The following is a 27,872-nucleotide window of genomic DNA, read 5'->3' as shown; positions in this document are numbered from 1 at the left end:
GTAATATAAAGGAAAAAAATTCTTATATGTTTACAAGAAAAGATACAAATCATAAAAAAAAAAAATCTACATTTCTGTTAAGATGGTCTCATATCTTTTTTGGATTATGTCACCCTGTTAAAATAAAAAAAATTAAAAATTAAGAGGTGGCCTTAAATGAGAAAACGACAAAAAATGTCGAGCAGAAAGAATACAACAGAAGGGTTAATTCACCTAAGACATCATGCCATGATGTATTGATCTTCTATTGGTCACATGACTTTTGAACTTTGAAATACAGCTAAATTCAAAATGTCTATAGATAAGATAAGATTGCATTGTCAGATTATTTCCATCTGTATTTCTTCTAATAGTAAGATATGATTTATACAGACCTGCATTTATCTCTTACATGTAAAAAGCTGTTTTCATAGTATGAAACAAAGTATGTCAATCGCATCAAAGACAAAAAAGCTCTATAGTGTCATTTGTTTGCAGATGGCATTTTCTTTTGAAGGTACTTAACAAATATATATATCATTGTTTTTAGTCTAGGACCCCACTGACTTTCATTATATGGACAAAAACAATCAAAATATTCCTCAAAAGATCTTTTGAGATGCACTGAACAAAGAACGCTATACAGGTTTGGAATGACATTGAGCGTGAGTAAATGGACGAACTATAATTTTGAACTTTCCCAAAATCTGACACTTTTTTTTTTTTTTTACCTGACTGGCAGGTATGGCATCTTTAACGTTGAAGTAGAAACCAAAGTAGATCATGTTGAAAACGCCATGCCGTCCTAGGGTGGAGGTCAGGCCCTTATTAAGCCCACGGAGACCAAAGCCGTCTGTGTTTATAATGGTTCTGGCCTGTGCAAATGTAGATGGTTGCTGCATGGAGAAAAACAGAGAGCAATAACATTAGAGCCCTCAGAACGAATGACAAAGATGTTTGTGACAAGACAAAGGCAAAAACAATACCAATACGACAATTAACAGCTGTGGTCTCTTACCACTTTGAATGAATCCCTGTTGGCCTGTAGGCTCACTTTCACTACTTCAAATGGATTTACAACCAGAGCCTCGGTTAACCCTGACCCCAGGCCAGCCACAGAGAGCGCCTAACATATTGAAGCAGGCAGAATTATATTACAAGAGAACATGACGCCACATGACAAACGAGAAAGGCACAGAGACTATAAAGAAAGTGGCTTTGTGTTTAATTCAGAACAGACTGTATTTTTTAAATGACCAGTCAACACTTCAGGTATGTCCCACAAATCGCATAACTCAAAGGAACAATGCTACGGTGACACTTAGCCTTTTAAAAACGTGTTTGTCCACACGCAGAGCTTGACTTTAACCCACAAATGAATGAATGAAACTGCCACTGTCAATCATTCTCAGGGGTTAGAAAGGAAACACAGACAGGAATCAAAGATGAATGAACCGGCTCAGACAAAATGACTAGGTCAAAGATAAATTACTTGCAATATATATGTATGTTGCAATAACAACTCAACTCAACTGTATGGCAGAGAAAAAGCTTTCATATTTTCATACTAGCTGCACAGAGAAGCACTGACCCTACAGCAACTGAAAGGTCATTTCAGTTTAGTTAATGCTTTTCCATGACATATTAATTGATACATGACATGACTACAATGTCTGACTGCAGTGTCTGACTGTATCAGGAACAAATTACATATAATGTTCAGTTTAAATATGCATCAAACATTTTCAGTGCCTTAGAGGTTGAATATAGCATTACTTTTTTTGTGTGTTTAATTTTTATGTAAAGCCTCTTATGCTCACCAAGACTGTTTTTTTTATAATAATACAAAAAACAAACAAACAATAAAACAGTAACATTGTGAATATTATTACAATTTTAAACCGATTTTTTAAAATACATTTTAAAATGTAATTTATTCTTCTGATTATAAACTTATTATGAATATCATATCTTATTATTATAAAAACATTTACTGCTTAATATTTTTATGGAAATGTTAATAAATATTTTTCAGGTTTCTTTAATGAATAGAAAGCTCAAAAGAAGAGCATTTGTTTGAAATAAAAAAAAATTATACTTGAATAGTTATTATTGCTCATTTCGACCCCCCCCCCCCCAAACCCACACACACTATTTGATAAATTATATATTTTACATTATTTTTTAAATACAACTAAATGATTTTTTTCTTCTCATTGTCAGTGAATTGGTAATATATTGCAATGTTATAATATTCTTGTCCTACATTTCAGCATGTTTAGTACGATCACTTAATCATCATCACAGTGCATCTTTATCTCGTTGTCAACAATAAAAAAAAAAGACATTAATCTACAAACATTTCCGTCAGTAATTTTGAGGAAGATTAACCCCGCTAAACAGACTAATAAAATATGTGGTATGGGTTTCTTCTTATGATTAGTGGCTCTCTATTTAAGCGCTTGACCTGTATCTCTGCAGGCTTCAGGTCTACTTGAAGAGTGACAAAGGAGATCTTTGAGTGTGTTTGCATAAGTTGAGCTGGGGATAGTCCACACCACACCCTTGATTAATACGAAATTGTGTGTGTGATGATTACACTTGCACATTTTGTGTTTTTGTGTGTGTGTGTGTGTATGTGTAGCCATGTATACAAGCTTGTGCATACACTGCAAGACAGTGTGACAGCCTCATTACTCATTTAGTGTCTGAAAACCGGACATCTCCTTGACCGTGTTTACAGAGCCAGCCATCCGCTCTTTCATTTTTTATTTGTCATATTACTGCATGTCTTCATCAATCATTCGGAGAGGTTTCAGCCGAGGGGCGGAGCCACAGCTCAGTCACTGTGTGGAATTCACTTAATGCCTTGCAGACGATCTCACTCACACACTCCGTACATCAATCTTCCCAGCGCCCGTGGGCTCTGTGCGGATTGACATCTCTAGCTAGAGTGGGCGGAGACAGGTGTGATTGATAAGGCAGGTGAATGTTTTGCCTCTTCTTGGCTGTTCGACGAAGCCATGGATGCGAGATCTGCTGCCAGGCTCAGCTGTCAAGCCTGCTGCCACATTGATAGACCGCTGTCAAAGTAATGGGCTATCTTTCACATGCCTCGCTGAACAGCATTCATCTCAATTACACTTGGTTCCCGCTGCCAGCATGCCATGTAATGAGGAGAGTGCTTCACTTGACTGTGAACGTGATTGTGTGTATAGTATCAATGACTGTGTGTGTTTGTGCACATATCTCGCTTGAGATATCAGATGACTTACCATTCCGGGTGATATAGGAGTAAAGCTCAACAGCTTCTTGTACTGCTCAAAAGTAAAAAACTGCAAAGAAGATCAGGACAACCTGTCAGGAAGTGTTTTCAGACGCAACATGCATTCACATACATGCACGCAGACAAGATGAATGCTCACACCCTAAGCAAACAGAGCTCAACTGTAGTGAATGAGAACACTCGAGCTGTCAACATGACACTGAGCAAATACAAAAACACATCGACTAGCAGGACAATGTATAATTCTATATATCAGTAAAGATTTGCTCAGCTTGACAGATATTAGATTATAAAACCTCCAGTAAGACTGATGGAGGCCAGGGCCCGTAGAATAAACCAAGCCTGTTTAGTAGGTTTAAACCAACAGACTGGGAGCATCATGGATTCATGGATCAATTTGAAATGAATAGAAAATTCTGTCATCGTTTACTCAGCCTCATGTCGTTACAAATCCGTATGATTTATTCTGTGGTAAACAAAAGGAATTCTGAAAAATGTCCTAGCTACTGTTTATAATATAAAGTGAGGACTGGGGGCCATCAAGCTCCAAAATACTTAAAAATACACCATAATCCATATATGCCATAAAACTTCTGCACTATATTCTTCTATGGTCTTCCTAAGTTATACAATAGTTCTGTGATGGACAGACCAGTATTTAAATTGTAAACAGAAAAATCTAGCATACTCCGTAGACCTTTTTCTTCACTTTCACAAAAAAAAACAAACAAACAAAAAAAAAAAAATTAGGCCACACACTTTAAAAAAAAATAAAAGGTTCTTTATTAGCATGATGATGATTCCGTGAAGAACATTTAAAGGGATAGTTCACCCAAAAATTAAAATTAGGCTGTGTTTTACTCACCCCTGAGCCATCCTAGGAGTATATGACTTTAATCTTTCAGACGAATCCAGTCGGAGTTATATTAAAAATTGTCTGCGATCTTTCGAGCTCTATCATTGCAGTCAACGTGTGTTGTTTTGCTTCAGTCCAAAAGATTTTAAATAAAAAGTGACCATCAATAATAAAAAAAAAAGTGTCTCACACAGCTCTGGGGGTGAACAAAGGCCTCCTGTAGCAAATTGATGCGTTTTTGTACCAAATATATCCATATTCAAAATTTTATAATCACCTTGAATCTATCTTGTGCTCAATGTTGTAAACGAAGCAGTTCCGGGGAAATTACCTATTTTTTGGGTGAACTAACCGTTTAACATCCATAGAACTTTTGGTAATACTTTGCTTAAAGCCTTTATGCATAATGCATTATAAAAGTAGTTTTAATGCATGAATTATGCCTTGTAATGCACCTTTTAATGCATTGTACAATCTCATGAATAATTGTAACCACAATTAATACATCATAACATTTATCAATTCACTGTTACACTATGCAATTTAAATTGGGTTATAATGATTTCTGACAAGATTTCATGTATTACACCACACATTATGAATAATAATAATGCATTAATAACCCTTTATAATGCAGTATCCATAAAGGTTTAAAGTAAAGTGTTAAACCTTTCCATTACACAAAAAGTTCTTTATATTGGAAAAGGGTTCTTTAGATTGTTAAAATGTTCTTTACACTAAAAATAAAATGTTTTTATATTTATGAGCTGTTCACTGAAAGGTTCTTTGAAGAACCAAAAAATGGTTCTATTGGATCACTATGAAAATAAATCATTTTGAAACCTTTCTTTTTAAGAATGTATGGCCTGAGAATATTAAGTCATACGAGTAAAGTATGGATTACTTTTAAGATGCTTTTGTGCCCTTTTGCAACTTATAGGCCATTTCTCAATATGCTTTCCTGTCAGTACTTGTGTTCTTGTGGACTTGTGAAATGTCATCAGTTGTCGCCCAAGTACTGTAACAATTCAAAATTCACATCTAGCCAAGAACAAATCCCTGGAAGTGTTCTTGGTCTGCCCCTTTTATCAAGGATGCATCCAGAGGTGATATACGAGATATATCACCCGCCAAAGAGTGAAAACAATCATGGCCGCCATATTGAAGGGTCTTTCCAAACTGAATTGCTCAAACCTGGCCACTTTATAAAGGGTAATCAGAGTAACTGTTTACATATTACTTTAACCACATATTATTATGTTTTATATTTTTAAAATGAAAACAAAAATATTATATTTTGAAGAAAATGAAAAGGCTGTGGTGTTTGATATTTGATTTTATTGCAATGCATGTATGTTTTTGCGGCTATTAATATGCTTAAATTATAACAAAAAGAGGTAGTGGTGCTTGATATCATATCTCGTTGTATTGTAGATAACTGGAGTAGCCAAGGCGAGCTGACTGACATTATCAAGTCGAACTACCAAGGACGCAAGTCCGAACTTTGTGTACTTGGTATTGAGAAATGGCTATAATCTCCAGGCCCCATTCACTGAAAGAAAGTGAACAGTTTATTATTCAAAATCCTCTTTTTGTGTTTCTAGCAGGAAAGAAAGTCAAATGAGTTGAATGATATTTAAAACGATTACATGATGACAGAATTCCCATGTGAATTCATGTGGTCAAATCTGAATTATGACAAACTGTTAAAGTCTACCTATCCAAAAACTTTCCAATAACAGAACGAAACCCCTTCGAGATGATTTTTTAGGTTGGAAAAGTGAGACATTGATGTGCTCGCTCTCCTTTAAGACACCCATTTGGAGGTGCCCATACCCAAAGGCCTTAAGCCACAGTTAGTGCTCATCTAAACTCAAGAGTGTATATATATACTGTTTATACATGATACTAAAGTGAGGCCGGTAGCAATCTTTGGCCATGTAGGTCAATATTGGGAGTTCTCAACAGCAAACACATGTGGCATGACGACAAACATAAGGAGGGGATGAGTGTTTTTGATCCTCCTGGCTAAAGCCGGTATGTTGAGGACATATGAATGTGGTCTGTGTGTATGTTTACACTCGGAAGGCCAGGTTGCAAAGATCAGAGTGTGTATGGTTTAAGTGATGAGTTTAAGCTCAGAGTCAAATGTGGTTCCTGTTACCTTCACTGCTCTCTTTGGGGTCTCGGCCAAAATGGGGGGAAGGATTCCCTTGTAGAAGCCGTACACTCTGTTGAGGAAAAAACATCCCTCATTGGGTTTGAGACACATTATAAATGGACAAACAACATTTAAATGTCTTTTTTGCCAATTATGTGTACAGTAAAAGCGTACAGAAACAAAAGATTTGTTTGCATCTCAAAGGATATTTGATTTAAAACAGAATAACAGTTGAACATGCTAAATGAGACCCTGGACCACAAAACCAGTCTTAAGTGTTAAGTTTCCATTGATGTATGGTTTATAAGAATCGGGCAATAATTGGCCAAGACACAACTATTTGAAAATATGGAATCTGAGGGGTGCAAAAAAATCTAAATACTGAAGCATTTTGATGAGCTGTACTATATATTTCAACAGACATTCTTGTGTTCATTTGGCAATATAACTTGCATTTAAGTGGAAAAGATTGTCACATTTATGAGCGTCAAAACGGCAAAACGGCTCATTGTTTGAACTTTATGATAGAATTGACAGAATTTTAAAACTGAGACTTGTTTCCTATCAGAAGTAAGAAAGCACAAAGCTCTTTGTGATTATTGGATTTAAAAAAAAGTGACGTGACATACAGCCAAGTATGGTGACCCATACTCAGAATTCGTGCTCTGCATTTAACCCATCCAAAGTGCACACACACACACAGCATTGAACACACACACACTGTGAACACACAACTGGAGCAGTGGCCAGCCATTTATGCTGCGGTGCCCGGGGAGCAGTTGGGGGTTCAGTGCCTTGCTCAAGGGCACCTAAGTCATGGTACTGCCAGCCCAAGACTCGAACCCACAACCTTAGGGTTAGGAGTCAAAACTCTAACCACTAGGCCACAACTTCCCCTAGAATGGGAGGCATGCTACAAATAATGTTTGGTGTAGAGAACAACCATGTATCTGGCAACCCTGTATTAAACTATGGGTGATTCATAGGGTTAAATGCTTAAATGTCACCACTAACTGTTAATGCATGACTGTCACATTCATTTTGACAGTGCCAAATTCAACACAAGAATGTTTCTCCACCACATTTTTTTATTGACAGGATATAATCATCACTAATAATCAGCTGGTTTTGAACCATCCTTTATCGGCCGATACATTGTTGCATCTATATAGTTTGTATATATAGTTTGCTGCAGCTGAATTATTAGAAGAATCTTGACTGAATTTGCGTTTAGGCTTAATACTTATTGGTGCAATATGTCAAAATGGCTTAAGTAATTGACCAAGTGTCTTAAGTGTAATACACAGAAGAAATGACTAATATTTGCAACTATTTTACATCTTCACTCATGGTGATACACATAAGAATGCTGAATCCTTCTTTGATGCAAGACTACTATGGAAATCCACCCCCCATTACCATGCATTGAGCTCAGCTTCGGTTGTAATGCACTACTGTTTCCAGGGTACTGTTTCCAAACCAGAACAGGTTAAACTGGTCTAAACACACAAACAAGCACTTATAAATGAAAAACAAAAGCCCTCAACCAAAGGAACTACATTTTTGGGTTTTCAATGTCTGAAAAGATTAAGACAGCCAAATCATCTCTTGGCATTAGTATCAAAACGGGTGAGATTCTTCAGCTTGTGCTATATAATTAATAATGAGTTCTTAAGAACTGTCATAGTATTGCATCAAAGAAAACAGCTTTAAAAGATCAAATAATAGAGTAAGAAGTGCAAATAGACATAGATAGATGCTTGTCTGTGATAAGCAAATTAATCCAAACAGTCTTTGTTTTCCAACAGCATTATCACTAATATCTTTTCTCATTCTCAATATCTTTTCTCATTTGGATATTCATAGAAAGCCGAAATTTGTTTGAATTAACCTTGATATCACCATAAACTTATCAAGGCTACTTGCATAACTGTCGTGATATGAGTTTAACGTTGTAACGGCACAAATTGTATCTCAAACTGTAAATGATCCAAATGTGTTGACCTACCATGCTGTATCTAAACAGAAATGGTTTTTTTTTTGGTGACAGTCCAATATTTTCTTTGAATTTAAATATCATACAGGATCTCATGGACATTCACAGCCTACTTAAGCAAACAGCAACCAAAATAAGTGTCCGCATTTAGAGATTCCAGTCTGATCAATGCTTCAGCACGTTCTTACCACCCCTAAATGCAGACATGTGCACTTTGAGAAGCAGACATTGTTTGGAGAGCACATGTACTTTTTCTGAAGCTGAAACCTGACTCTGTTATGCTTTCTGTCAATCTGAAAGTCAGGACAAGCCCGAGCAAGGGAAACACCTGAGCTTTTCTTCTGTCTTCTCATTCTCTCACACAAAAACTCAGCGGTATGGTAAAGAGCTAACATTTACCTAGAATTGTGTGTGTAGTTTCGGTATTGTAGTAATATGTCAAAAACAAAAGGTCTGTCTTTGGATTTATTGTGGTGTGATACAATTGATTAGTAGGGATGACAATAAATATTGATGTTAAAAATCAACAGCTCTTTTTTTTTTTTGAAGACTTGTAATCAAAGAAATCAAAAGACGATTTCATTCTTTGAAGTCCACATAATGTCCATTAAAAGATTAAAGATTTAAAGTTAAGAATGAAGATTATACCATTTTGTTTAGAAATGAAAGTAGTTTATCTAGAAAAAAACAATGAGTAAATCAATGCAGTTATTAGTATTTTTACCAACAAATTTAATCATGCTTCTACAACATTCTATGAAATAGCTCAAAGATATACAAAGTATACAGGTTGCCAAACGAAGGAAAAAAAAAAAAAAAAAGAGTAGCATAATATGATTATTAATTAAATTTGTCAAAACTAAACTGCTATCAATAGCATTATTTTTGCAATACAATATAATGGTTGGTTCAAATAAATAACAGATATCATAGACTAACAATAAATAATACTTTCACAGCATTTATTAAAAAGGTTATTGTTAATTTCTACATAAATATATATATATTTTTACCTTTCAAAGTAAGTTAAAGTATAAATATACATAAAAACCTATTACTATTATGCTATCCGACACTGTTAATTTATCACTTAACATTAATCTACACTACTTTGTCAAAAGATTAGGGTCAGTAAGATTTTTGTTGTTTTTGCTGATGGGTTTGAAAGAAATTCACACTTTTACTGAGTACAGATGAATTCAACTGATCAGATGTGATAGGAAAGACATTTACAATACAACAAAACATTATACATTTCAAATAAAATGGTTTTAAACAGTAATAAATAGTAAACAGTTCTCTAAATACATTCAATTATAAAAAAATAATAATATCTCACTGGCTACAAATTTTGAACAGTAGTGCGGATTAATAAATATTGTTCAGTGTTATAATACCTAATGGATTAATGAATTATAATTTAAAAAAAAAAATTATATTATTTCTGATTATAAAAAGGCATTAGATTGCCATTACAAATAGTATCATAAGTCAATTGATTGTTTTTGAATGTATAAACAATGCTTTGTTTTGTTCTTGGAAAGCTTAGTGAGGAAGGTTCTTGTATGTTCCACACACACACACACACACACACACACACAAAGTCATTAGGGAAAGTTAATGACAGGATTTTCATTTTTTGGTTGAACTACCCCTTTAACATGAACAGCCTTACTAATAACCAAAGCTTCAGATCAGGATCAGGTAACATCCATGTATGTGTATAAGATGGTTGATACATCCCGGGAGGGGACGGGTAAGAATGAAACAGATTTCTCTCTATCAGTTCTAGCATGTATTGATATTGAACACACGTGTGTGGACAGGGTGGACAGAGTAGCGTGACAAATGCATGTGAAATTCTGTCGCTGTATTGTGAAAACATGCCCGAGCAGTCAACAGAGATGTCCTCGGCTGATTTAGTTGGGGTGTAAACATTATCATTTCTGCGAACAGAGATGAGGCGATTAGCGAGCGAATTTGCCCACGCCGTGACCGCCACTCCAAAACCTCTGACCCAAGGCTAATTACTACCACACATCCCATCAGATGACAAACAATCTCGATTTCACCAGCATCACGTTGTGTCAGAGATGTCACAAGCCTCACTTGTCAGGTGAAATGGCAACAGAGAGGCATTGTGTCGAACGAAAGTGTCTGGCAGAGTGGGACCGACATGCAGGGTTTTGTCTGGCGAAACGGAAGCCCCCCTCCTGGTGCCCCCCTTGTAGCACATGCAAACGGCGGCCGCGGGTTTCCCGGGTGTGGTCAGTCTAAGAAACATCAGGTGGTGAGATAAAGCTCCAATTTGTTACACACGCACTTAGGACCCCATTTGACTACGCCTGGTTTGACTATGCCTGAATGCCAATTTGACTCTAAATGTAAGCACGCAGTTGGCCCTCATAAGCAAATGCTCACACATTTAGGTACGTGTGGGTCCAGCTGCTGGAGTTTGTATAGGTGTGATTTGTCTTTGATTTGCATCAAACCCCATTTCTCCCATTCAACCCATAGCCACATCCTTCAACATAACAAAAGCAGAGGAAGGAAATGATGCATTAATAAAATTGGATAACGAGGCAAAATGTTTGATCCCTGTTATGGGGCGGGTCGTCACTGAATCACTGGGCTGACGGGGAAATGTATATGGAATATTTACATTTCTGTCTTTGTATGCTGTAAGCAAGCGTACAGTTGTGATTGTACGTGGTGGACTGGGTGACTTTGAGCTCTTCCTGTCTTATCCCTTGTCAACAACTGAATGCTTGATCTGCAAATATTGTCATTTGCCTCTTGTGCCTTTAACCTTGACATTGGGGCAGCACAACGGCTCCAGGCTCATAAATCAAGGAGTGGGGAGATGAGAAGCAGGGGCGTTTCTTCAGATTTGGCTTGAAATCAAACATGACAGGCAAAGTAGAACAAAACCAACTCATCAGTTAATTGCCTAGTTGCTTATTAGCATGCATATTAGCTGTTTATTAGCACTAAAAAGCACATATTACTGACTTATTCTGCATGATGATATTTTCGATTCCTTGATTCTACCCCATACCTAACCTTAACAACTACCTTACTACCTGCCTTAACTACTCATTTCAGGGTATGCAACCTAAAACCGTAAAAGATAAATATGGTATTAATTACATATACATATATATACTATAAGAAAAATCTAAAAGCAACATATTTCAAGCCCATGGACTGTCTGTGTGTGTTTTTCTCCCCACATGCTCCCCGTGACCCAGTTTCTCCAATGTGTGATTGTCTCATTTGGTTCAGAGGTGTCTCATTGATTACCTAGTTTAGTCCTGTACTTAAAGTTTTGTCTGCCCTATGTTCCCTTATCCAGTGTTATATATCTACCTTTATGTGCTATGTGTGTCTCCTGCCTGCTTTGTATTTGATTCGCATTTTCCTTGTCTCCGCATTCCTTGCTCCTCTCTGTAACAATCGCAACAACATAAGCCTTCCTTTTTTGTGTTTACAGGAAACATACATTCATACAACATTCCTGTTTGGAAATCAGTCGTCTAAACAGTCAGAAACGTCAAATATATGTTCTTATGCATTTCATGTACATTATTCTTTTTATTATTTTAAAGAAATCCAGAAAACTATGCTGAAAATGTATGTATTAATGCATACAAAAAAGAAAAAAGTTAATGTCTATGACTCATATATTATCTATTCATCAAAGAATCCTGAAAAATGTGGCTCAGTTTTCAAAAAAAAAAAAAAAAAAAAAAACAGCATGTCAGAAAAATTTCTGAAGGATTATGTGACACTAAAGACTGGAGTAATGGTTGCTGAAAATTCAGCTGGCCATCACAGGAATAAATTATTGTTTTTCTGTTCTATAAATCACTGGCTAAGACACATACTGTTAAATAATTATGCACAATCAAGCTATTTATATATGTGATCTAAAACTATTAGTGCTTTCTTTCTATGATGATACACACATGCTATATCATGACGCAAGTGAATGTTCATAACATTTCACAGACTCCGAGCCAATTCACAGATGTATCTCCAGCTCTGAACTAATTGGTGTGTGGAAGCCGAAGGGCTCGGGTTTCTACCGCACAGAGGGGAGGACCGGAGCAAAATATGGACCGAGAGCAAAAGTGCAATTCTGGCCCATAGAGCAAGAGCATGTTTATTTTCAATAATAATTTCACAACAGTAACCATTTGTGTAAATTAAAACTAAGTGGTTCAGCCTGGGGCTGATCATGCTACTGGCTACTGTGTGGTTATTCCAGCCACAGCACAAACAGTCGGAGGGTGATAATTAGTTTAGAAGAAAGAAGAGGCGTAATCTGCAGGGGAGGCCTGCGGGATGCAGACGATGACAGCTCTGTGGAGAGGGAAAGTACGATGGATCTCACAATGGTCAGCCAGAATTACCTGGGGCCACACGTGGACATATATTCTCACACCTTGCTGCCGATCAGCTTTAGATCCACTGTTAAGCTGTCATCTTGCTATAAACAGAGCTTTCTTTCAAGTCTGCACACTGTCTGGGATCTGACACGTGCCTCATGTTGTGTGGCGGAGGGAGGGGAGAAAAACTGAAAGAGAGCAAATCATTTGGGGAGGGAAAATAAAAAAGGAGGAGGGAGACAGAAACCGATAAATTTCTGCCCCACGCACACTACGTCATATGTGTGATTTCCTATAAACAGAGGCAGTTAACATGACACATACTGAACATGCCACTGCCAGTGCTTAATACAAACCAATGACTTCACTTGCTTGTCTGAGATTGACACACTGCATATTTCAGAGCAGGTGGGCTTAAAGTTTGTGGTTTTTGTACACCAGGCTTAGCTTATTACTTTACCAAGCTCAAAACATTCCCTGTCACCGGGTGCATGTTGTTACCATGCATACAGCAAACATGTGTGTCTAGTTTACACTGAACTCAAGAAAACAACAGATGAGAAGTACTAAAAGAAAACATTACAAACCAAAAGTGTCATCCACACTTCCAAAAAAGTGACAAATTAAAGTAAAGATGGATTTCCAAAAGAAAGTGAATTGTGATGAAGGACAGGGTCAAGATTGGAAACCTAAACAAAAGCTGTACCACCAGACAATTCCATATTATATTATACAAACTACAATGTTCCTAAAATTGTTTATTTTTTTATGTTTTATTTTGGTGTCTGATACGTCTTGGTAGATTACATATATAAAATTATAAATTAAATTACTGAAAATTTTTTATGGTATTGCAATACAATACAGTATGATGGATGGATGGACAAATGGATAAATAAATGGAAAACGGACAGACAGACATTTATAACTTACCCCTCAGTGCGAAATATAGTTCTGAAAGAGTCTCCAAGGCCTTTATAGCTATTTGGGTCAGCCTTCCCTCTCTGGATTTGAAACCTGAAAAATGAAAAGATGCCAACTGGTCACCACAAGACATGATTGACACAAAATATAAATTTACAAACATTGAATCAGAAATATTAAGCAAACATTTCCAACAAGTGAGCTCTATTCCATGGATTATAACCACTTACAAAAAATGTACCATGCTAACATGCTAATCAAAATACTGCTGTAATATAATAATAAACATTTGAGAAAAGCAAGAAGAATGATTGAGAATTCATAAATTCTGGAAAACATCACTGCTGTACATACATTACGTTCAACATTCTTACATTTACATGAAGGAGAGATCATAGAGCATGACCACCATATGCTATCAATTATCTGTGTGCAACAAATGTGGGACACTGGCTAATCTGTGCATAGTGTCAACATGAGTTTAAGACATCTGTCAAAACCCAGACCGCTCTTCCCTCCTGCCTTCTGTTCATTCCGAGGCAGTGCTGACTTTCTCTGCCCCTTTAGCACAGCGGAGAATTCAAACATTTACTTAACCCATCCTTTTCAATTAGCTTCGCTTCTCTTATAGCCACAGACCTTGTAGCTGCTAACTTTGGCGCTAACATGCTAGTAACCTGCAGATAACAGTTCTGCAGTTCCGTGTAAATTTTTAATATGATACAAATGGTCAAGAGATGTTTTTGTAGCTACAAGCATGCTAGTAACTCCCTAATAAAGCACCAACTGAACTGTGTAAATGTTTAACATGGTACCAGTGCAGAGTGCGAGTTTGGGGAAAGGGATTTACTGCTTCACCCCCCCCCCCACCACCACCACCCCACCAAGGGTTCATGCTATATAGCTGTTTTAGCGCAAAGTAATGGACAAAGCAACTGTAAGATCTTTGGTACTTTGACACCACACGCTAGGATTTGTTTATTGGCCAACATGCCAGGACAATTTACAGGAGTTCAGGCTGGGTATCTTTTTGGGCACACAGAGACGATAAATAAACCAACCTTTGGCCTCCAACCATGAATAGATGAACTCAGGATGGAAGACACAGAATGAGAAAGATTCTCCTCATATGGCTTTGACTGCCATGTCAAGAGGTCAGCAGTAAGTCATCCAGGCGGGTGCCTGATGGGGCCGTAAAAGTGACCTGGTTCCATCAGATGAGAGGGTTTATCGAGGTGAGCAGCCTTTCATATCGGCAACAGATTAACATCTTAGAGAGGTGTCCCCAGCATCCAATTTTGTAGATTCCCAAATAGCTTGTAACTCGTGCCTAAGAACCAGTTAAAAAAGCATCATAAATGAACGTCCAACACCATATTAAAGAGAAAGAAGAAAAGAGGGACTCTGAAACAGCAGGCAGTCAAGTGAGGGGGGGTATGTAGGAATGGGGGCACCCAAAAGGATGGGGCACTGAACCAAAAGATTTAAGACCAGTGGAGCTTGTAAACAAATTTAAATCCATCCTAATTAAAGACACATGAGAGCAAGGTCAAGGATCGAAGATGGTCTTGTCCCACCAATGCAAGAGTTTCCATTTCTGTAGTACACTGGGATGGCCCAACCCGCTGTAGCCCAGAGGTGGCAGGGCAACAGTCCACTTTCAGCTGTCTGACTCCACTACTGACCTCAGGGTCACCTCATTTCCTCATGCCCCTTGCCTACCCTGTCATAAAAGCCTTGGACCAAACGTCACAACCCGGGAAGTGGAAGATAATGGGGAAGATATGATAGCAGAAGATGCCCCAGGACTTTGAAAAAGCGTAACCAGGCTAACTGAAAGAAGTTCAGAATAGAAGAGAAGCTTAGGATAAGGTGAACCTTTTGTTTTTACATGAGTCCTCTAGTCAGAAGATCAGGAGTGAAACCTTTAGACAGATTTAGAGATAGATATTTACTCTTGAGAAGAGTTTAGGGCTGATTCAGTTGACTTAGCAGCCAAGCTCCCGGTTTTAAAGTCAACAAACTGCAAAAAGCCCAAAGGCTTTGTTAAAAGATCCAGCTCTCAGAATCCCCCTCAGAGTAAACCCAGAAAGAAAAGATATACTTACAGGTGACAATATCTGTGAGTTCATCAAAATCCTCCAACGACCTTCTGTACTCTGTTTTTATAGGACCAGTGCGCCATCCTGGATAGCCAGGTAAGGGTGAAGGTAAGGCCAATGTGGAGCTTCTACGGGTGAAATGAGCACCAGGGGTAAATAACCCTACCATCTCCACCTGACCCCAAACTCCCTGTAAAATAGCGAACTCTTGAGCGCTCTGACAGGAAAGAAAATGTGAATATGTAGCAGGAGAACACCTCCTCTTCATATTTTTATAGACAGAAGAGAAGTGTTTCAGGTCCAGGCCGAGTGCTAGGGCCTCGTCCCCTTTCAGACCCTGTATGCAATGGGGCAGCACTGGGTCCGACAGGGGGGCTGTGCCCTGCTGGAAGACGGGCTTGATGGGTTGAGGCCCTCATTATTATGGTGTTAAAAAAAAGCCCTGTGGGAAGGGTGGGAGGTTACTATGTTGATCAAAAGGCTTGATTTTGATGGGTTTGCCTTTAAAGGGGCAGGCCAAACTTTTAAAAAGGTCTCTTAATTCTGCCTTGTTAAATAAAGGGTATTCCCCCAAAGAATGGAGCATTATATCATTTTTGAATATAATATCAACCCCATGATAAAAAAGGTCCCATGAGCGAAAAACCATCCTGCAAATGCGGAACTTATAACTTTTGTATGACTTCCTTTTTCCTTTTTATAACTGAAACAGTGTAGTTTTGACAGGAAAATTTAGAAACCGTTGGCAATTGATATTGGCTATCTATGTTTCCAGTCAGGTACAATGATTACAAAATATTGTGTCATATAAGTAAGGCAAACAATTACTGGAAAATTATTATGAATTGAATTGTAAATTTTTTGGCAATGGATTGGCTTCAACCACTAAGTCCATGAACAACGAGCTTTTTTTTTTTTCAACTGTAAGAATGGTAGTAAAAAAATATCATTATGGCTGATCTCTTTATAAACTGAATTATTCACCAATGTTTTGGTCATGGCATTTTTTTATTTATTTAAATTATTCAGTCTTTAATTCTTAGTCATGTTAATATGTTTTCCATTTGCTGCATCTGAACAAACAACACTTTCATCAAGAGCTGAAATGAAAGTAAAATTGGAAAAAGCACACGTGAGCAAGGTTTCTTTTACACACAATCAGCAGTGCGTAAGAGAATCCAGAAGGCAGCATTAAAGGGAAATCTATTTTTTACAGCCAGACAGTTAATTTTAATGAGCAGGATCATAAAGATGGCAGACGTCCTTTGCAATGGTACATGAGGTTAAACCTAAATGCTCCAATATGGAAGATGACCGATCGACCCTCTGTGACCATCGTACTCATGGATATCAATTATTTCTATGTGACTACATTAATCGGACTGTACACAAGAAAAACACCATTTATACTTGAGTAGTGGGGTGAATATAAATGTAAAACCAATGAAATGCAATGCTTTTGGAAAACCACAGGGAAATTTCTCTATTAAAACTGTCTTGATTCACTGCAGACATACATAGCTGCTTTCCTCTGTTCTTTTGGCTTTTCAGGCTAATACCGCTGGGCCCGTGGCTGGAGGTGGCCAATAAAGCTAAGCCTTTGGAGGGAAGGAGATAAAGCAGAAGAGAAGATGAAGATGGGGCCAAGGGCCCTATAAAGTCATGGCGCTTGTGACACTGCATGCTTCTAGGTCTCGGTCTGGGGTTAAGAAAGCTTGGGTTTCAGTGGCACCCCAGGCCAGCTTGGCCCACTGTGACTTGGTTAATGAAGCTGCCCAAGAGGGGGAGTGGGACAAGGAATGACATCTTCAATATAATCCAGTCTGACTTCTTTTGAAAACAGTCTAAATCAGGTGGATGAGTTTAACAGAAAAGAGTAGAATGGGTTTAAAAGGTGGACTATTTCTAACTTGACACACCTCCTAAAAATGAAACGCATGTGACAGTATGCTGAAATAACTGTGAAAAAAGACAAAACAGCTATAACGGTGGTGTTTTAAAGTGGTTAAATGTCCAACATAAAGCAGCATTTAATGTAACAGCTAAGCATGCTAATTAAAGGACAATTGCTTAAAATGTGAACACTTTTTAAACACTTTATGTCAAGAAAATGACCAGTATTTTCCCTTTTCTACTGACTTTTTTTTCCTTAAAAATGTATTTTGTGTTACAAAGATGAAAGAAAGTAATACAGGTTTAGATAACACGATAAAATAATGAAAGAATATACAGTTAAGAATAAACGGTTTAATTTAAGCTACCTGAAATTGCCTGATTTTTTTTTCCAAAGTTCATAAGTAATATTAATAAATTTAAACCTTTTGTAAAATGTTGCCAATAAATAAATACATTTAATTGTTTGTTTACTCTTATTGAACACCCAAACAAACTTTTCGGAAATAGAAACATCTGATTGAGAGATAATCTGTCTCAGTCCAGTTTAGTTATGGCTGCTTTGAAGTAAGGAAATGGCTGGCTGAGAATGGTGGAGACTCCTCAGACAGCAGGAGACTGGTAGCTATTAGACAGATGGTCAGGACAGTGCAGAGAGCGGTCATCAATACTGCACTCTGCTTCTTCAGCAACAGAAACCGGACTCCCTGAATTACAACTCTACATTTGCACCTCTTACCTCCTGCCTGGCAGGAACACGGTCGCTGCAAAACCAAACTCTGAAGGAGTGGGCCACAGATTCTGTGAGGCGTCTGACAGACAAAGGAGACAAATGAGTTTTCATCAGGCACTTTACTGCTTCTCTAAAACGGGTCATTTCAGCACACTGGGACATTTTTGCTTTATTTAGTATGTTTGTAACATAATGCATTCAGGTGTTTGTGACAACTCCTTCAAGCAGACCTGTTTAATACCAGGTCATAATGTGTGATGGCAGTCACATCAGCAGGAGGTAACACTGCTGGTACCTGGTCACAGTAGCTGTTCTTTTCTAGAATCTGGAGTCAAACATGCTCTAAAGAAAATGTGACGGGTGCTTATCTGAGTAAAGAACTAAATGATATTTGGGGTCGATATGGATCTGGTCCCTCCTTTAAAGGGTGGGTTCACCCTAAAATGAAAGATCTGTCATCATTTACTCACCCTCATGTTGTCTCAAACCTATGTCAATTACTGTCTTCTGTAGAACACAGAATAAGATATTTTAAAGAATGTTTCAATATAATCAAAGTCAAAGGGATCCAAAACAACTTTCATTTAAAGAGTTTTCAAAATATCTATTTGTGTTCCACAGGAGAAAGCAAGCCATAAAGGTTTGTTTCTTAGGTTGAAACGTGATATGCTAACAAAATGGAAATGTGTTTAATATAGACATAAAATATCTAAGCACCAGCTGTGTTACAACAGTTCTACTCTCACAATTATTATTATTACTAACAGACCAATATTACCAACATACAGTAATATTCATATGTCACACTATCAGACTCCTATTCTTCCATTGTTCCATTCCAGGAAAGTGAAAACATCTCTTACATATTTAAGCCCACAAATGAATAGCAAGCGAATTTGTTAAGGTATGTAAACTTTTCTCTGATGAAAATTAGTTTCATGCTCAGCGTGAGTAGTTTTGGCGCCAAGTTTCATTCTTTTTATATAAACACACATTTAATGTAATTTAGTCTCAGTGAACTTGAGAACACGGTCAAGAAATGGACTTTAGTGGTTTGTATTATTTGACACCAGAACTTTTTATATAATTTCAGTCTTTAGTAATTAACTCAAACTAATTATTACTGTTACTACTATTACTACGTACACCTGATTTTCCATGATCTGCGTTAAGCTTAGTAGTCAATATTCTGCATTGGCCAAAAAATGTCAGTGGTAAGCCACTAATATAAAAGCCTTTTAATTCTCTTTCTAAACCACAAATAGTAGTGCATTGAGTTATTTTGGACTGGCTTTATATTTCCCCTTTATAATGAAACATGCCACAACCAATGTTCTGCTGATTTCTTCCAGTGGAATTGTTAGTATACTGTCCGACCACTGATGTGATTGGAGTCTCAGCTTCCTAAGCGCAGATAGCCACAGTCGGATACCTGTGTGCAGTTTACACTGTCAGAGCCGTCAGTCAGGGCAGGGTAGGATTAAGAGATCATTGGAGCACAGCTGAGAGACTTGCTGCTTTACTAGGCCGGATCGGCTCTTAGTCCTCCGAGCTTTTGAGTCCTGCTGTTTAAGGGCTGCTTGAGGGATTCCATCAAGAGTGCACCAAAGTTCAGCCACCAGTCGGGGGTGTAAGATGGGCTCCTCTCTCAGTGTCATCGTTACTGGGGACAGGACGTCATCTGTCACTGCCCTCGTCAAACATTACTATCCCTCCCCACTGAAGCTCACTTTCAAGCGTGCGGGGATCTGATGAAGGCTGTGTCATCACAGTGACTCTAATGAGAAGGTATCTCCAGGTTGTTTTAATCATTAGTGGTGGAGGAACATAGATACAATTATAGATTGATGGCAAATAAGAGATATGGTAGATCACATGGAGTGTCATCAAATAAGTTTGATTTATATGTAGTATTAAAATTTTTATTATACTTTAAACTGTAATCTATCAGTTTAGACACACATACAGATGCATATTTATAAATGTTAATATTTTTTAAATAAATATTAAAATAAACTTTATTTTTAAGTGTTTGAAATGTTTCAAAAGGTGTCCTTCCCTCAAAATCTATTTAGGTTTTATTTAATATATGAAAGTGTGTATTATTTCATATTATACAGGTGCCTCTCAATAAATTAGAATGTCGTGAAAAAGCTCCTTTTGCTTTAATTACTGCCTCAGTTCGGCGTGGCATGGAGGTGATCAGTTTGTGGCACTGCTGAGGTGGTATGGAAGCCCAGGTCTCTTTGACAGTGGGTTTCAGCTCGTCTGCATTGTTTGGTCTGTTGTTTCTCATTTTCCCCTTTGCTGGCCAGTCAAGCACATGAACAACATGGTGATTTAACCAACTTTTGTAGCTTTTGGCAGTGTGGGCATGTGCAAAACCCAACTGGAAAATGAAATTAGCATATTCAAAAAGCTGGTCAGCAGAAGGAAACATGAAATGGTGCAGTGACTTTGGTTTTCAAAAAACACAATGGACCAACACCAGCAGATGACATTGCACCCCAAATTATCACAGACTGTGGAAACTTAACACTGGACTTCAAGCAACTTGGGCTATGAGCTTCTCCACCCTTCCTCCATACTCTAGGACCTTGGTTTCCAAATGAAATACAAAACTTGATCTCATCTGAAAAGATGACTTTGAACCACTGGGCAACAGTCCAGTTCTTCTTCTCCTTAGCCCAGGTAAGACACCTCTGACGTTGTCTGTGGTTCAGAAGTGGCTTAACAAGAGGAATACAACAACTGTAGCCAAATTCCTTGACACATCTGTGTGTGTTGGCTCTTGATGCTTTGACTCCAGCCTCAGTCCCTTCCTTGTGAAGTTCACTCAAATTATTCAATTGATTTTGCTTGACAATCCTCATAATGCTGCGGTTCTCCACACTTTTTCTTTCCACTCAACTTTCTGTTAACATGCTTGGATACAGCACTCTGTGAACAGCCAGCTTCTTTGGCAATGAATGTTTGTGGCTTACCGTCCTCGTGAAGGGTGTCAATGATTGTCTTGTGCACAACTGTCAGATCAGCAGTCTTTCCCATGATTGTCTAGCCTAGTGAACCAAACTAAGTGACCATTAACAGAGTTGATTAGCTGATTGACATGTCACCATATTCTAACTTGTTGAGATTTGTGGGTTTTTGTTAAATGTGAGCCAAAATCATCACAATTAAAAGAATCAAAGACTTAAACTATTTCAGTCTGTTTGAATTAAATTTATTTAATACACAAGTTTCACAAATTGAGCTGAATTACTGAAATTAATGAACTTTTCCACGACATTCTAATTTATTGAGGAGCACCTGTATACTAATCGTGATTAATCAGATCCAAAATAAACGTTTTTGTGTGTATAATATGTGTGTGTAACTGTGTATTTATTAGGTATACATAAATATACATATATACATGTATATTTAAGAAAAATGTTATGTTTATATATTAAATATATTTATATATAATATACGTTATATGAATATAAATATATACATGTAAATATTTTCTAAATATATACTGTATGTGTGTGTGCTTTTATATATATACACATCATATATACAGTACACACACATATATTAAACAAAAACTTCTGTTCCAAATGTGATTAATCGTGATTAATTGTTGCCCAGCACTAATATTATATTATATTTTATATTAAACTTTTCAATATTTAATTCATAATATGTTAAATTGTATATTATAATATGAAAACTCTGAAAAGTCTTTCAAAGATGTTAAAAAATAAAATGATTTGATTACAGCTTGATTACTGATTTATGTATACATTGGTACACTCATTAGGGTCAAACAATTAATATTTGCATATGCAACTAATATATATATATAATATTATATTACTAGGTGGATGAGCAACAAACCAGTTCAGCAGAATATATTATAGTCATAAATCCTACAAAACAAATATGAATTATAATTTTACATTTCTATAACTTCCACCTCATTTCATAAAAGAACTACAACGGAGACTGTAGGAGGGGCTTAGGGCGTGTCTGGGGTGGGGTGAGGCGACGTAACTGGAGCCCTTCAACAAAAGCAATGCAAGCTCATTCCTGGTCTCTAATGAGTGTGGCAGGGCGGCCGGCATGATGATCAGAGTCAGATGGGGTGCCCCGAGCAGCTGCCCCCTGCCGAAAGTGCCGCCTGACACCCTTTGTTACCTCCAAGTGAGCTGAGACCAGCCCATGAACCATGTAACTAGGTGGTTTCCAGGTTAATGAAAAGCTGTAACTCCAGTCTCACTGTCTCCTTAGAAGTCTAACTAACCCCCGAAACCCCCTTCTCTCACCCTAGCAAGCCCCCTTTGAAAAAAGGCAACATTCCAACCCAGAAATGAGCACTGTTGAATGCAAACGAATATAAGTGGCACATAGACCTGTCCTCTCCTAAGAGACGTTTATTCGTGAAGGACTGCTCTGATCTGAATATATGGCAGTGACTTATGACGGTCAGAGGAGGAAAGACCCGCAATTTTACGTTCAGCTGGAAGTGCTTGATCCTGAATATAAACAAGTATGAAGAATGGTAGAAAGACTTTAAAGTAAACATTGATTTAACCTTACAAACAATCATGGCCTTGAAATATATCCTCTTAATGTTCTTCTAATCTGCTTCCAGATGTTTGTTTGCGAGTTTGCGCATATGTCTGAGATCGACGGCCGCCTTAGTCGTCTAATTCCTGTCTCCGCCTCTACATGGCTCCAGCACCCTCATTTGCACAGGGTAAATATGTATTCCCAAGTATACACTTTCAGGTTCCCCTCAGAAAAAAGCCTTTGATTTATTTATTTAGAGTAGAAGAAAGCGAGGGGGTGAAAAAAAAAAAACTATTCACTCACGTAGGCATCTAATTTGGAGCAGCGGACATTAAAGTGGGAGCCAGTAACTAATAGGAGCCATTCCTGCAGCTAGCGTCAGAGAGGTGTGCTGGGCATTCGTGCTTCAGCAGCTCTGAAACCTATGCTAATAGATTTCAGCTCTACTAACCCTTCCTTCTGCCAATTAGCCTGCTTTAGTGTGACTGAAAACCCAGGAGGGAGAAAGAAAGTGGTACACTTTCAATAGAGCAACAAGATTTGTACATTTTCTTCAGATATTTGAGTAGCTGTCATTGATTGCAAACTCATCACCACTACAAAGTCTTGTTTAAAGGTTAAAAACCATTTAAGCACTGAAGTTTTTATTTTATCTGTCAGGGAGATTGACAGATAGAATGATACACAGAACGAGAAACAGAGGAATAGTCAGAACAGACAGAACAATATAATGACAGATAGTATGATCGAATGATAGAACCCTAGCTGAATGGATGGATGGATAGAATGATAGACAACAATATAATGACAGATAGAATGATCGAATGATAGAATGCTAGCTTGATGGATGGATAGAATGATAGACAACAACAGAACGACAAATAGAACCGTAGAACGATAGAACAATAGAATGATAGAACATTAAAACAATAGAATGAATGATAGAATGAATGAACAAACAACAGATTCTATGAATAATCAGGGCACATATGTGAGCCATACTCACATACATTACGCAGTTGACTGGATGCACTCACAATAACAGAGAAACCCACAGAAAACAAATAAATAAAACTGCCGCTCTTTAGACAGGGCTTTTATCACTTCTTTAGGAAGAGCATTACAAAGAAAATAGAGAGTGCACTTTTAACCCTGACCCTGTGTGAGGAGAGAGCGGCCTAACTGTGGCCTTATACTTGTAATAAACCCTATCCTATCCTAAATCACTCTACAGGACTCTAGGGTATCGAATGTCGCTGCATACAAGTGTACACACAGACACACTGCTGCAAACAAACTCATGCAAATAGACACAAAGAAACACAAACAAGCCACCTTGCCTACCACACGTCCTCTCCAAAGCACAAATATCTAATAATGATCTCAAAAAGTTTATTTATCAGAAAACGGTGGCGGAAAATCTGAAACATCACAGCGTATGTGTGAGGGGTGTTAGTCACAGAGCCAGAGGTCTTGGCAGGGCACCCAGAAGCCGTAAAGGTTTAGTACCAGCCCACAACCTGTTTACACCATACTGAGCGACTCCAGTGTGAGGGCCCTGATTCATTTTCTCTTTTCCTCTCTTCAACATTCCTTCTTTCCTGCATGACTGAGGGAAAGAGGTATTGCTGTGCAAAAGATTCAGAATTGGTTGGTATTACTAATGAGAATTGAAAATAATTTAATGATTCTGTGTCCTGGTAATGATTCCATTTTCATTAATGATTCTCATACAAAACAAATAATATTTATTTGGAGGAAAAAGGCAATCCAATTGCCAAATAATGAGCTATAATTTAAATAATATATAAATGGGAAAAATATTAATAATTGATTGTTTATAATTATTCTTATTAATTTTAGGCAGCATTAATACAGTCTCATGGCTGACTGTAACTGAAAAATAAACAACACTAAATATACAAAAATGTTTTACATTAAATTCTCCTGATGAATGTGCTTTTTTTTAACAACTAGTGAGTAACCACTAATTTAACTTTCACTGTTAGTGGACTTTTTTTTCTTTTTTTTTAAACTGTTTATTGAAAATTTATTCTGGGAACAGTAGTATAAAACAAAAAGCAACTGTGCTAATTTAAAACCCATTTCAACCCGTCCCACCCCATGGTAGACTACCATTTTATTTTTTAGAAATAAATAATAAATAAATAAATTAATTAATTAATTAATTAAACAGTAATAATACAAATAAGTTAAGTAATATTAATACATAAATGTACAGTTTTTACATTAGATCCATGTATACAAGAAGTTGAGAGTTCCATCGAGACAATGTCCAACAAATACACAGTCCAGGTTCATCTGTCCATTGTGTGTGGAGGATTCCAACGGTTGAGATAGATCATTCTTGCAAATTATATTTCAACATGATTTTTTAATCTTTTTTTCCATGTTTTATTGTCCAAAAATGGTGTATGGATAATAAAGTAAACCTAAGTTGCATCAGTCCAGTAAATCTCTTGAAAAAAATCTTGAAATATTATTAACAATCTAAAAGTTATCCTTACATTTACTTTGTAACAATAGTTTCAGAGCAAAAAGACACATGTACCACAATTTTAAGAATTATAACAAAAGGCCTCTTACTTACTAAAAATGTATGAATTATTAATCAGAGAGCAAAGGCTACAGTAGATTGTGCAAAACAGGTTTTTTGTTGATGTTGATAATTCAGAGTGCTGTATTAAATATGATACAGTAGACACTAGGGTTAGGGAAGTGTTAATATTTCAGTTGGTGCTTCATCAGCACTGGAGCAAGAACACACGTGCAAGAACCGTTAATGGAAAAACAAAAAACAATTGGGTGACATTTTGTTAATGCAGCCTTGGTTCACAATTCACACAGAAGCACAGGCATTAAACAAGGGATATAATTAAGTGAAATAATGAGGTAAGTATGTGAGCAATTTAAGAACATTAAAAAGTATTACTTTAACATTGAAGGAGAATGAGTAAATGATGCATTTCATTTTCCACAGAAATATTCCACTACTGCCACAAGAAGAAGAAAATGCCTAGCCCTGAATTAAGAACAGAAAGGAATGATATTTTACCTGGTCTTCACAACATCCAATGGGTGCATCAAGCAGATCTCCACAAGACCTATAGAGGACAAAGATCATAAGTAATTATGTATCTGCCCTGTTAAAACCGACATAAATCAGTCATTAAAACGGGACATGAGCACAACCGAACATGTTATTATTCGCTCACAGGTCATTAAGCTGTCATTACCAAATGCCGAGCTTTCTTTACGTCTCTTTCACTCAACTCTTGAAATATTTCACAGAGCTTTTTAAGTAATATTTCAGCATAATCCAATTTCATTTCAAAAGCCAGTGAATATTTTTTTTTAACTGCACAGTCATCGCAAACACAGCATCATTTCATACAAACCACTTGTAAAGTCTCTCGAGACTGAAACGTTCGACCTACAGTAATCCACAAATATTTCACCGCTTTAAAATGATGTATTACACACCACGATCCATATATTTGTAAATACAAATAAAAAGTCACAGATGTGTTGCGTGTGATTCCATTCGCCATGTCTGTGGTTTGTGTGTCTACATTCAGCAGACGGAGGGTTTTCCCCTTAAAAATCCCTATGTAACCGTCCCCTGAACTCTCATCCGACAGGAGCTGCTTGGCGAGCAGCCACCTTCGTCACTCTGATCCTGTTTTTGCCTCCTTGCCACTCCACTGCAACTGACAAGCGTGCGGGAAGGGATCTGGCAACAAAATGGCCTCCATGCAGAGATGTGGGACGTTGCGCTCGCCTGGCCTGCAAGTCATTACCATCATCCATTTTATTCGGTTCCAATGTGCTGATGGACGTAAAACCCCAAAGTATTTTCGAATCCTATTTTATCTGGACCGGCCCACAGAGAGGCTGCCGTAATTGCCTTCCTAGTGCCAGGATTCTAGTTCATATACACTCCAGCCATGACAGAGGGAGCGAGGGCTGTTTAACATGCTGAATAATGGTGATTTCACACCGCAAAACATGGCAAATACTTCAGATGTTGTTACCACAAAGATCGGGTTCCGTTGAGACAGTGAATAACAGATGAAACCGTATATGTGTTGGGCTACAAGTAAGTAGTTAATAGCTCTATTTTGCACTAAACAGTTCACAGAACACTTGTTTTTTTGTTCAAGGTAGCTGTAAACAAACAGATTGAGGGAGTGTTCGATGGGTGCAATGCATTGCAATGAGATCGCAGAGGCACAATTATGCATCTGCATCGCAATTCTCAACTCCGTTCAGCCGTTTACTTTAATGGCTTCCTTCACAGATTCCTCTATGTGTACACAGCTGCCGAGAAATATGCTCCTATTCTAATTTCTTCCATTAAATGTATTGTCCATAAACAAGACATTGCCTCCTTGGGGGTTTTCCAGGAAAGTAATAATCAAGAGGAATTCCAAAGTTGAACTGCAATAGATTCACACAAGGTGATACAGTGCTGCTGTTTTGCATGCAACGTGCGTCTTTTGAACAGAGGATGTGGCATATTCATAAACAAATCGCAGCAGTCGGACAGGCCGAGGTGGTGTGATTGATTTCAAAGCTGACGTGATCTTGTGGAAGATGCATCAGTGAGACCAAAATGGGAAGAGAGCAGGAACATTAGGTGTGTCATAGTCTCCTCGTCGCCCAAGGTGATATAACGCTGTAACGTTTATCATTAATTAATCACAGCTGTCAGGGCATCACGGGGAAAATAATGTAACACACTCAGGAGACATATGTTTTCCATTTCAGCACTCTATCCATCCTGAGGAAATAAAAGAGAAGGAGGCCTGGGAGAGTCATCTGAGCAGCGAGACAGCTGGAGGAATAGACCCATCCATACTTGACGCTGAGGTGGAGCTGTAAAGTCATACCAAGGGTTATGTCTTTTTAAAATGCCATACCACTTGATAAACATTTTCATTGCAGTGAATTAATTTTGTCAAGTAGGACAT

At 37.5% G+C, this 27,872-nt stretch overlaps 1 protein-coding gene across 2 annotated transcripts in view; it reads right to left on the bottom strand.

The window, feature by feature from the left end:
* The window catches only part of slc25a21 (solute carrier family 25 member 21), a 99,592-nt gene that overhangs the window by 6,065 nt on the left and 65,655 nt on the right, over positions 1 to 27,872 (bottom strand). For both annotated transcript variants that reach the window (XM_026285915.1, XM_026285916.1), the window contains exons 3-8: positions 25,955 to 26,003; positions 13,603 to 13,686; positions 6,286 to 6,352; positions 3,255 to 3,314; positions 998 to 1,105; positions 711 to 875 (exon numbers count right to left, since the gene is read on the bottom strand). In XM_026285915.1, coding sequence (XP_026141700.1) covers positions 711 to 875; positions 998 to 1,105; positions 3,255 to 3,314; positions 6,286 to 6,352; positions 13,603 to 13,686; positions 25,955 to 26,003 — 533 coding nt within the window. The remainder of the gene's footprint in view (positions 1 to 710; positions 876 to 997; positions 1,106 to 3,254; positions 3,315 to 6,285; positions 6,353 to 13,602; positions 13,687 to 25,954; positions 26,004 to 27,872) is intronic.

The sequence above is a fragment of the Carassius auratus genome, chromosome 17 (genome assembly GCF_003368295.1).
Source record: "Carassius auratus strain Wakin chromosome 17, ASM336829v1, whole genome shotgun sequence".
NCBI classification, from domain to species: Eukaryota; Metazoa; Chordata; class Actinopteri; order Cypriniformes; family Cyprinidae; genus Carassius; species Carassius auratus.
Note: the sequence above shows the minus strand (reverse complement) of the source record. Positions and strands in the feature narration are given on the sequence as shown.